Raw genomic sequence first — 12734 nt, 5'->3', positions numbered from 1 at the left:
CCATAGCAATTAATAATCGAAACAGGCTAAATACCTGGGAATTATGCAAAGGCTGTGAAGAGCTGTACTAAGGCTAGCGCAAATTGCCTTAAACGTGGTTGTCTGCTTTATAAGATCCAGTTTTGTTAGAATAGATCCCCTCTGATCAGCTGTAATCTGTTGGGAGAATATGGCAGTAAGTGTTCAATTTTCCTGCAGCGCCACCACAGGGCAAACAGAACATTGCACGGTTTGTCACTGAAATCAACTGCTGGATCCTCCAGACAGAGAGACATGCTTTGTAGCTACTCTGCTCTGGATAACAGGGTACTGAACAGGAAACCCTCCTATAAACTCAGAATTCCTTAAAGGGGTTATCCCACAATCTAGAGTTATCCCCTATTCACAGCATAGAGGATAGCTTTATTATCGGTGGGGGTCTCGCTGCTGAAACCCCCACCGATCCTGAGAACAGGAGTCCCATGTTCCCCTTTTTTCGTCACTGTGAGGATGCTTTCCATACCTGCAGTGAGGTCTGAGTGAATGGAGTGCTGGCCAAGCATGCGTGAACACCGCTCCAATCATTTTAGTGGGGCTGGCGGAAATTAATGAGCGCTTTGTAATCTCTGACAGTCTCATTGAAAGTGAATAAAGCATCACTGCACGTACCCCGCCACTGCTTCATTCAATCTCCCCCCTCACTGTGGGGATGCAATAAGTCTGCAGTGAACAGGAGGGGGACACTGGACCCCATTCTTGGGATTGGTGGGGGTCTCAGCAGAAAGACTTCAGTGATCATAAAGGTATCCCCTATGCTGTCTTAAAGCAGCTATACATGAAATCTGCACAAAAAGCTCCATGTTCACAATTTCCAGCTTTTTAAGGCTCTGCACAGAACTGCAGTCACCATACGTACACTGTGGCCCACATCATTTATTATCGGAATATCGTCTTAAACAGTGTCCATCAAGAGAAAGTTAAATGTTATGTATTGGCACTACTTGTGCCTGGAGGAGGAAGTGGTTGGAGGATTACTATGACAGATCCACATTCTGTAGTATCAGCTGAGTACAGAACATTATCTGGTTTCCTGCCACAGTTGTAGCATAAATGTCTCTATATTCAGTCATACTACATCAAACAGATGAGAACTAAAGCAATGTTCTCATTAGGTTTCTGTTTTACTTCAGTGGTGGCATCCATAGGGCATCATTTACCCAACATATGAAAAAATAATGTCACTTGGCAATGTCAATGGCATATGTTAGGGCTTATCTGCTGGCATACCTTTTTCAGCTGTACTGATAGGCATAGTAGACTTGACTGTCAGTACAGAGGCATCCTGCAATAATAAATATATATATATATCTCGGATTGTGATGTAAATAGAGTCTTAAGGCCCATTTACATTGGACGAATGTCGGGCAAACGATGCCCGACACTCGTCCCTGTGTATCCTCGCTCCCATGCTGCTGCTGCACAGGGGCAAGTATCGCTGTCTCTCTGACAGAGCGGCCAGCAGGGGGCTGGTACGGTTGGAGGAGATTTCAGTCCTCGCGCTCCCCCGCCCCTCTCCATTCACTTTAGCAGCGGCCGTTCAGTACTGAACGGCCGCTGTTTACACTGAACGATCATCATCATTCAGGATTTTAAGCTGCATAAAATCCTGAACGCTGATCGTCCAGTACTGAACGGCCACTGTTTTAAGTGAATGGAGAGGGAAGGGGGAGAGTAGAGAAAGAAATCTCCTGCAGTCTCCCCGCCCCCTGCTGGCCGCTCTGTGATCAAGCCAGCCATACTAGCTCCCGTGTAACAGCACAAAAGCGAGTATGTGCGGGCACGAGTGTTGGGCCTTTAGGTGAGCAGTGTTAAAGCGGTTATCTTAAGATGAACCTTTATCACCTATTCACAGGATATGTGATAGAAGTCTGATCGGTGGAAGTCTCAGCCATGAGACCCTCACTGATCCTGAGAACGGGGGTCCCCCCCCCCTCTTCTCGTCACTGTGGCCTTGCAGCACCCACCTCCCCACAGTGAGTGACATCAAACTGAATGAAGAGGTGGTTCTTGCACAGCACCACTGCATTTATTTCATTGGGGCTGATGGAAATGGCCGAGAACAAGCTCTCGCTATCTCCAGTATTCCCAATGAAGCTGAATGGAGCACCACCGCTCCGTTCAATCTCAAGCTCATAGCAGGGGCTGCAGTAAGCAGAGAAGCAGGGTAAATGGTACCCCCGTTCTCAGGATTGGTGAGGGTCTCATCGCTGAGACCCCCACCAATTCACACATGTAGTTTTTTGTGTAGTCATTAAAAACAGTAGTGGATCTTAAAGACAGGAGGAGTTTTCTCCCATTTGGATCCATTTCTTGTCTTTGGTAATTAAAAAAAAAAAAACACAGACAGCTGTTAGGCCTGTTCACACTGCCACTTTACTTTTGATTCTTTAGTTCTGTCACAGTAACAGAAAAAAATAGAAAGCAGAGTCCGGCCTATGGCAGAACCAAATTGTGCCAGAAAAACCCTATTGACTATAAAGGTATCTGTCTGGCTTCCGTTCTGCCCTCTGTTATTTTCCCAGATGATGCTTTGTTTCAATGGACTCTTAACAGGTTGTGATTGTGCAGAATGGACGGACCTTGCAGCATTGTCAGCTTTGACAAATGCAGTACATACAGTATGCAAGAGATAAAATATCATTTATACCTAGAACTGTGCTATTTTCCTTCATTGTCAGGCCCTTTCTGTTTATCCCTTTCACCTTTGCCTTTTACTGCATAGCCCAGACTGGGTGTAAGTCTTGCAGGAAGGGTTAAATGCTGTTTCCTGCCTTGGACAGTATTAAACACTTCTGCCTTCTTATCATTGCCCGACACTTTGCTGTTATCATTCAGCTTAGGTTCAGCAGTGTCATCACCAACTCAGTGACGGTGACCCTCAGGATTGTATAATCCCAATAGAAAAGAGGTAAGTCCGCTTCATATTTTGCCTCATTTTATTTATATAGAGTTTTACAATTATTTTTTACTAATTAGTACCAGTACCAACCTATAAAGTAGAAATTATATGCTTTAATAGATCCAATTAAAATACATTCAATAACCATGAAGACAGAGTTAAAATGATCTGCAGTATTGGCTGTATTATCCTTCTTTTGGATGCCATAGTCCCGAGACCACCTCCTCTAGAAGCATTGCATCAGGAGTGGAAAATCTCTCTACAATATGGTCCCTGTATAACAGGCACCCTGGATTGAACACTCCATCTGCTTCCATACAGGCTCTTTAACAAAGCCCTATCATGTGTGTGAGGACTTACAGAAATAATTTGAAATAAAGGTAATTTAAGGTATACAATTTCCTCTGACTCTTATATGATTCTATTAGTATATCAATCTATGTTTGATGTATCGTAGTAGCTTGTATCCCTGACCTGGCAAGGTAATTGCTAATTGATGAAATGTGTTCTTCCATCACTGGGGTTATGTATTTACATATAAATTGGGTCACGCTGTGCAGTCCCCATATATTTCACATGGAAGCACTTTGTTCCACAACACATTGCCGAGTGTAATGTTTAGCAATGAAAAAAACAGACGCAGCCAAATGTAACACAACTGTGAATGCAGTCAGCAGACCTTTTACATTTGGATTGTACATTTTCCATAGAAGCGGTTCCAGGAACATTTTTTGGAACAGATTGGTACAGTGTTAGCCAGTAGAGCAAAATGCTATTGTTCTCAGTAAGAGAAACAAAGTAATCTTGTAGATCTGATACCTTTTAATGGATAACAAAAAGATTATGTTCTAGCAAGATTGCAAAACTGCTAAGCTTTCTTAGGCTTATGACAGGATAGATCTGAAGAGGCATTTACTGCTACAGAAACACACAATAGGACAGACATAGGGCCTTGAATGATTATTGTTCAAATAGTCATCAATCCGTGTGAAAATGAACATTTAGAACAATGGCCAACGATTTAACAATGAACAATAATTAATTTGCTTATTGCTCATCATTCATAAAAATCATAGTTCATCATTTACCAGCCGTATTATGTAAAGGCTGATCATTCAATTATTCGCAGACCATCCCACGCATTCCGAGACTCCCCGACAGACCAATGATGGACAGAATGATATATGACAAAATAAATTCAATGATTATTTGCACAAGCAAACATATGTCATTTGAAAGCAGACGACTGGGTCATCATTCATTCAATCCAATGATTCATTTATTGAATCTCTCATGGAATTTTATTAGCTTTTGGCCAGATTTGGTCCAGAAGATTATGATATCATCAATGTAGTTGGAGTAGGCCAACGGTTTAATGGAGAAGGCCAGAAAGTTACTTTCAAGTTTTGACATGAAATGGTACTTGTCCTCACTAAATGAGACATAGTTGTGAGCAAGAATAATAATATTTTTTATTTGTATAGCGCTAACATATTCCGCAGCGCTTACTTAGACAGGGGGAATACAGAAAGACAAAAAAATACAAGAGATACAGAACCACGGTTACGTAGTAATCAGTTGATGAAAACAATAGGGGTGAGGGGTCCTGCTCCAACGAGCTTACATACTACAAGTAATGGGGTGATACAGAAGGTAAAGGGGCTGGAGATGTCCACGGTATGGCGGGGTGGAGAGTGAGGGATGCTATACACACAGACAATGGTCAGACATTTAGACGTGTGATGGCAGAATCGGTATGACTGCAGGAGCGGTTTATTATGGCTAGCAGGGATTGTAGTCAATAGGTCAGGGAGTATTTTATCAGGCGGCGTATGTTTGGGGTATGGGGTATGCCTCCCTGAACAGGTGCGTTTTTAGAGCACGCCTGAAGTTCTGTGAGTCCTGGATTGCTTGGGTAGCCTTTGGAAATGAATTCCAGAGGACCGGTGCTGCTCTGGAGAAGTCTTGGAGGCGGGAATGAGAAGTTCGAATTAGAGGGGTGTGCAGTCTAGTTTCGTTAGCAGAGCGGAGAGCCCGGGCTGGTTAATGGATTGAGATGAGGGAGGCAATATAGGGGGGGCGCTGCGCTGTGGAGGGCTTTGTGGATGAAGGTAGCGAGCCTAAATTGAATTCTGTATTTAACGGGCAGCCAGAACAGTGATCGACACAGGGCAGAGGCGTCCGAGTAGGGGCTGGACAGGAAGATGAGCCTGGCTGCCGCATTCAGGATGGATTGGAGAGGATAGAGTCTGGTGCAGGGGAGGTGAATCAGCAACGTGTTGCAATAATCGAGCCATGAGTGGATGAGGGCAACAATAAGCGTTTTTAGCGTGTCTACAGTGAGAAAAGAGCGGATTCTTGCGATGTTCTTGAGGTGCAGCTGACATGTTCGGGCCAGAGATTGGATGTAGGGGGTAAATGATAGCTCAGAGTCGAATATGACTCCAAGGCAGTGGGCATGCTGTCTGGGAGTTATGGTGGCGCCACACACTGAGATGGAGATGTCAGGATGAGGTCGGTTAGTGGAGGGTGGAAATACCAGTAAGTCAGTTTTAGAGAGGTTTAGTTTTAGGTAGAGAGAGGACATAGTGTTAGAGACAGCGGACAGACAGTTAGTGATGTTTTGGAGTAAAGGTGCAGAGATGTCACGGGAAGAGGTGTATAGCTGGGTGTCGGCAGCATACAGGTGGTATTGGAGGCCAAATCTCCTGATGGTTTGTCCAACAGGGGCTGTGTAGATAGAGAAAAGAAGGGGGCCGAGGACCGAGCCCTGGGGGACCCCAACAGCAAGGGGAAGAGGAGGAAAGGTAGAGTCAGCAAAGGAGATACTGAAAGAGCGTTCAGATAGGTAGGAGGAGAACCAGAAGAGAGCAGTGTACTTTAGGCCGATGGAGCGAAGCATACTGAGGAGGAGTTTGTGGTCAACAGTGTCAAATGCTGCGCAGGGGTCGAGAAGGATCAGTAGGGAGTAATCGCCCCTCGATTTGGCTGTCAGTAGGTCAATGGATACCCTTGTAAGGGCAGTTTCTGTCGAGTGTTGTGGCCGGAAGCCAGACTGTAGGGGGTCGAGGAGAGAGTTTTCTGATAGATAGCTTACAAGGTGGGAGTAAACTAGGCGTTCTAGTAGTTTGGAGATGAAGGGGAGGTTTGAGATGGGTCGGTAGTTTGCAGCATCAGTCGCGTCAAGAGTCGGCTTCTTTAGCAGTGGGGATATGATGGTGTGTTTGAAAGAAGAGGGAAAGATGCCAGAGGTTAGAGAGAGGTTGAATATAGTGGTGAGATGGGAGATGACCACTGGGGAGAGGGATCAGAGGAGGTGTGAGGGAAGAGGGGCGCTAGCGCAGGTGGTGGAGCGAGCAGAGAAGAGCAATTTGGAGACTTCTACCTCTGTCATTGGTCTGAGTACAGGCAGTGAGCAGGAGCTAGATGCAGTGCTGACAACACTAGGGTCAGGGCTAGTCTGGGGTTGGGAAGTTATTTCCTGACGGATGTCAGCAATTTTCTTTTTGAAGTAAGCAGCCAACTCTACAGCACTGAGATCCGTCACCTGGGGCTGCGGTTTAGGGCTGAGAAGGGAGTGAAAAGTATCAAAGAGCCATTTAGGGTTGTGCGATAGTGAGGAGACTAGAGAGGTGAAGTAGACTTATTTGGCGTGGTGGAGGGCGAGGTTGTAGGTTATAAGCATGAATTTGTAGTGGAGGAAGTCTGCGGACGTTTGCAACTTCCTCCACAGCTGTTCAGCACTTCTCGAGCACCGACGGATGAAGCGCATTTGAGGCGTGAGCCAGGGTTGCCGCGGTCTGCATTGGATGGCTTGGGTCATGGGGGGTGCTGCTTCATCCAGGGCATGTTTGAGAGTGGTGTTGTAGTGAGCGGCAGCCAGGTTGGGGCAGGAGAGGAGAGAGATAGGGGACAGAGAGGACTGTAGGGATTCAGCAAAGTCCTGGGTGTGAATGGCCTTAAGGTTCCTGTAGGTAAGGTAGGTGGGTCTGGAGAGATGTTAGGGAGCATGACAGAGAAAGAGAGGAGGTTATGATCTGAGAGCGGGAGAGGGGAGTTAGTGAAGTTGGAAGCAAAGCAGAGACGGAGGAAGACCAGATCAAGAGTGTTTCCATCCCTGTGAGTGGGAGAGGCTGTGAGTTGAGAGAGACAAAGGGAGGAGGTGAGCGAAAGATGCTGAGAGGCAGATGGGGAATTGGGGTCCTTAGTGGGGATGCTAAAATCACCTAAGATGAGGGTTGGAATTTCGCAGGCAGCAAAGTGGTCCAAAAACAGGCGAGGAGCACCTGGGGGGCGGTAGATAACTGCTACTCGCATGGACAGTGGGCGGAAAAACTGTAGCGTATGTACCTCAAATGATGGAAAAGTAAGTGAGGGTACAGGGGGGATGACCTGGTAGGTACATTAAGAGGAGAGAAGAGCACCTACTCCTCCACCATGCCTGTCATCTGGTCTTGGGGTATGGGACAACTGCAGGCCATTGTAAGACAGTGCAGCAGGGGAGACCGTTGTCAGGCTGCTGTATCCACGTTTCTGATAGAGCGAGCAGATTTAAAGATTTAGCAGTAAAAAAGTCGTGGATGGTGGGGAGTTTATTACATGCTGACTGGCAGTTCCAGAGCGCACATTTAAAGGAGTCAGGGGAGGGTTCGCATGGGTTAGCAGTTGGGCTTGGGGATTTTATTAGTGAGTCAGGTAGGGGGTGATAGCTAGGAGCAGTGGAGGGTGGGCCAGGATTGGGAGAGATATCCCCAGCTGCTAGTAGCAGCAAGATAGCGAGGGTTATAAATTGTAAAGAATAAATTGTGAGTTGTAGCATAGATTCCTACATTTTGATTGACAGCTCATTTTAATTCTTTAGTATCCTGCTCACAAATCACAGCCAAATAATAACTGCTTCAATTCTATATTGTATTACAATGCTACAGATAACTATTTATTTTACTTTATACATTTTTTTTTACACATATGGGAATCATTTTAGCAGTCATTAACCTAAACATTTTATGATTTCAGGCAAGATGAGGAGGATGATGCACTGGTTCTGGCTGTTGTTCCTCCTAGTCTCTTGGCTTCCAGTAGTCTCTGGCTGTCCTTCTCCTTGTAGCTGTAGCTCTGGAATTGTGGATTGCAGCTACAAAGCTCTTACCAGCAACTCCCTACCGACCTCTTTTCCGACTTCTACCCAGGTGATTCGTTTGGAACATAACAACCTATTGTCTATTCCTAATGGTATTCTGGACCACCTTCCAAATCTACGGGAGATTTACCTTAAGCATAACCCTTGGCACTGTGACTGTGAGATCCTCTATCTGCACAGTTGGCTGCAAGGGCAGCAGAAGAAAGGACTGTACCGAGATGTGACTTGTGCAACTCCCGAGCCGCTGGCTGGGAGAGTCATCATGTACCTAACAGAGGATGAACTTCTGACCACCTGTCAATACTGGTACTGCAACCTTGCTCTCATCTCCCAGCTCTGCCTCTTCATCTTTATTGTAGTCCAAGGCATTCTGCTAATCTTTATTATTCTCTCTTTGCGTCGTTTCCAGAAGATCGCTAGGGAAGCGAGATGCACGGCCAAAGAGCTGCAACAGAACGCTGAAACCTACACCTATGACAACATCCCATTGTACAACTAGGATAGGACATAAGAAAGCAAATCATTACAGAAACTTGATGAAATACACCGTAACGCCTTTAACTCAATACCCCCAAACCTCTCCAACAGTCCAGTATTTAGGATAAAATTGTCCCAAACTCTAATCTTACCTAGGAATTTATGGAGTTCTCCAAAGATCTAGGAAGTGAAGTTGGATGGCTGCTGAAGATTGGAAATAAGCAAAAATGTAATTGGATCAGCTGAGGACTTCTGGGAGGAGATGGCTAATTGATTTTTAAATGTAACCACCTTGTACCGTATTATGGATATAAAATTATTGGACTTTTACTGTTTTAAAATAATGAATATGGTTAAAGAAGTGAATGTGAAGCAAGAGACACAAGTACATGTAGTGGGTACAATAACCAAGAGTGACTTCTTTCTTCATAAGGCCCCTTTCACATAGGCGTATTTGTGCATGCAAAATTTGTGTGCCCAATATGCATAGAGTAGAAGCCATTGATTTCAATGAATACATTCACATGCGCATATTTTCCTGTGAATTTAGGTTGCACAAAAAAATGCAGCATGCCCCATTTTCCTACCCATAGAAGTCAATGGGGATGTGTAAATGCTCGTAAATTACTCTAGGCAATGCATGAAACACTGTAATTGCACAGGAAAAAGAACACCTCTAGAACTTAGACTAATTAGGTATTTCAAGCGTTGCATCTTTGTTTGCCGCCTGCAAATGAACATGCCTAGCGTGCAAAACGTAGCATATCAAACTAAGCTATTCCATACTAAAAGTAAACTGCATGTCTTTACAATGGGGCCCTATGGACAAAGTATCCCACTGTATGCGGATACAGTAAGATACGGTATGTCGCAGCCTTTGTTTGGAGTTGGGCAGCGATCCCACAACATTTTTTAACACACTGTGGGAATCCGCCTGGGGTTGTGTCATAACTGCTGAAAACAGCATTACGACAGAACCCTAAGTGGAAACGAATGGAACCATTCACTGTCATTAGTGAAACACACATCTCTTTGGTGTCTGTTTCACGAGGGCTCCATTTGTTTCCATTATATTTGAAGTGTAGAATAATTCAGTTGACTTTGCTGACAGTGAATAGTTCCGTATTTTCCTGTTTAGGGGTTCCGTCACAGTGCTGTTTTCAGCAGCTGTGATGGAACCCCCTGACCTTATTACACAGGGTAGTGTAGTGATGGGAACTTTTACTGGCATACACATCAAACGGGGAGGTCAACAGGACCCATAGTGTAGAACTTTACTATATATACAGTATCTATCTATATAATACCAGTATGCAGAATACAATTACTAGCACCACTATAGTCACTAGTACAGTATATGTGTTCACACATATGTACACATACATTTATACATAGACATTACACACATATGCTGTATGTGCACCCAGATAGTCACACACATGCACAGATGGATACAAATATACATACACAGGTAATATACCTTCTCTATAGTTCACTTCATTTGTACTCCTTCCTGCTCCTCCTCTTTCTGTCCATCCCAAGGAGATCACTCACAAGTATGAAGTTACAGGCAGCAGAAGGAGGAGGGAGCAGAGTGCAGGGGAGACTAACCCAATGCCCGGGGCACAATCCCCGCCTGCCCCTCCCCTGAGGTACACCCTTGAATATTAATAATGAGTCCCCCTTTTTTACGACCCATGTACAGGCGTTCATGTCCTCCTATATTTTGTCTAATCTGCTTACTAATATTTGAAAATGAAGTAAAATCGATTGGAAAGTTATTGAAGCTGTGCTGTAACACTAATGAATACTGTAGCTAAATAAATCAAAACAAACTTAGATTTTAAATCTGGCAGTGTCGTAGGGCATCATTTTAAGAATAGGTGTCCAGAAATGAACTGCATATTCTAGATTAGGTGGCACTAATGGCTTGCAAAGCAAATGACCAACTGACTAAGCAGCCATCCCAGTGCTCAGTGTACTCTGTGGAAAACAAAAACTGTAGAAACCAGGAGGACCATCATTTAAAAAATATGAATGCCAGTCCCTCGGTAAGGAGATGTCCCTGTCTCTTGAATCTTTACTTCTTTTATACCTTTCTCCCTGTCATAAGCCAAATCCCTGCTATTGTGGAATGGAGCTTTTTAAACCCCCTTGCTGCTGCCAGAAATGGGGGTATTTCTGCAGTCTCTGAGAAATTGTATTTATCATGTCCTCTTGTCAATCTGTCTTTACTTGAGCTCAAATGAAGGACCCTACACATGGACTGCAGCAACACTGACAGTGAGTCACAGGCTTTATGACTTTTTCTTCTAAAGATACAGTACTGTTCTAATGATTTAGGCAAGTGTGGAAAAAAAGGCTGCAAAGTAAAAAAGCTTTCAAAAATAGAAGTGTTCATAGTTTATCCACTTAGCATTTTGTTAATTGACAAAATAAACAAAAGAATCCAAATCAAATATTTGGCGTAATCACCCTTTGCCTTCAAAATAGCATCCCCTTTTCTAGGTACACTTGCACAGCATCAGGGATTTTGTAGAGTTATAGTCAGGTGTATGATTAACCAAATTCTATTAAATAGGTGATAATAATCATCATTTTCCTATGTAGGTTGAAAGAAAGTCATAGTTTAGGATGCTTAAAACTGAGTGAGGAACAGCCAGATTTTGCTACAAAGATGAGGTTATGGAAGACAGTTTCATATCACAGGTCATACACCATGGCAAGACTGAACATAAGGTACTTGTACTGCATCAGCAAGGTCTCTCACGGGCAAAGATTTTAAAGCAGACTGGGATTTCCAGATGTGCTGTTCAAACTCTTTTGAAGAAGCACAATGAAATGGGCAACATCGAGGACCATAAATGCAGTGGTCTGCCAAGAAAACAGTGCAGCAGATGAAAGACACTTCATGCTTACTTACGTTTGAAATTATGCAGCAGTGCCATCAGCTCAGAACTGGCAGAAAGCAGTGGGACCCAGGTACACCTACTATTTGGAGAAGTCTGGTCAGAAGTGGTCTTCATGGAAGAATTGTGGTCAAAAAGAAATACCTGGAAACAAGACCAAGCAACTCAACTATGCAAAGAAACATAGGAACTGGGTGCAGAAAAGTGGCAGCAGGTGCTCTGGACCGACGAGTCAAAAATTGAAATATTTGGCTGTAACAAAAGACAATTTGTTCGCCAATGGGCTGGAGAGCGGCACGATAATGAGAGTCTGCAGGCAACAGTGAAGCATGGTGGAGGCTCCTTACCAGTTTGTAGCTGTATTTAAGCAAATAAAATTGGAGATTTGGTCAGGATTAATGGTGTCCTCAATGTTGAGAAATACAGGCAGATGCTTTTCTATCATACAATACTATCAGGGAAGCGTCTGATTGGCTCCAAATTTATTCTGCAGCAGGACAACAACCCCAAACCTAAAGCCAATGTCATTAAGAACCATCTTCAGGGTAAAGAACATTGACTGTGAGATTACATGAAGAGACAGAAGGATTAGAGCAACCTACATCTGCAGAAGATCTGATTAGTTTTCTTGCCAAATTCCTTCAGAACAGCATCAATTCATCTAGGCATACTTGCTCTCACTTTTTCAAGGCAAAAGGTGGTCGCTTCAAATATTAATTTAGATTTTTCTTTTGTTCAGTCATTTTGCATTTTGTTAAATGAGAAAAATAAACTATTAACACTTATTTTTGAAAGCGTTCTTACTTTGCAGCATTATTTCCACACATGGTGAAAACTTTTGCACAGTGCTGTATATCAGTACAAATATAAAATACATTATAAAATTTAAAATATATAGAAAAATTCAAAGTACATAAAACTGCAACTTATCTTAGGCCCCCTGTCCACGGGCGTGATGCTCCGTGGTCAGCCTATCAGATAGGCTGACAGCGGAGATCCATCTGCCGGCTCCTGCTCCCTAGCGGCGGAGATAGGGCCCGAATACCGCAACGCCCATGGACAGGGGGCCTTACAAAAACCAAGACTTCATTTAGCTACTTTGACATAAGACTAAAATAGTTTATTACTTTTTTGGGGGAAGTCAAAAACACTCTTCGGACCACTTGAACAAATATAGCCCTCAATTTCCATCAGTGAAGGGTTAAAATGACTGTCTGGGCCAGGAGCAAGAAAGATGGCCACACCAGCCTCTTGAACAGCCTGATTATAC

At 43.9% G+C, this 12734-nt stretch overlaps 1 protein-coding gene across 1 annotated transcript; it reads left to right on the top strand.

Moving 5' to 3' along the window:
- The first annotated feature begins 2819 nt into the window (after positions 1–2819).
- Positions 2820–12249, top strand: GP1BB (glycoprotein Ib platelet subunit beta). The gene is made up of 2 exons (XM_066603488.1): positions 2820–2947; positions 7955–12249. Exon 2 carries the CDS (start codon positions 7960–7962, stop codon positions 8575–8577), a length of 618 nt encoding a protein of 205 aa, XP_066459585.1. The 5' UTR covers positions 2820–2947; positions 7955–7959; the 3' UTR covers positions 8578–12249.
- The last annotated feature ends 485 nt before the right edge of the window (positions 12250–12734 follow it).

Source organism: Eleutherodactylus coqui, chromosome 5, assembly GCF_035609145.1.
Source record: "Eleutherodactylus coqui strain aEleCoq1 chromosome 5, aEleCoq1.hap1, whole genome shotgun sequence".
Taxonomy (NCBI): Eukaryota; Metazoa; Chordata; class Amphibia; order Anura; family Eleutherodactylidae; genus Eleutherodactylus; species Eleutherodactylus coqui.
The sequence above is the reverse complement of the archived record's forward strand: the minus strand, read 5'-3'. Positions and strand labels throughout refer to the sequence as shown.

Coding starts and splice junctions, on each gene's coding strand:
- GP1BB (XM_066603488.1), top strand. CDS start 7,960: ATGAGGAGGATGATGCACTGGTTCTGGCTGTTGTTCCTCCTAGTCTCT.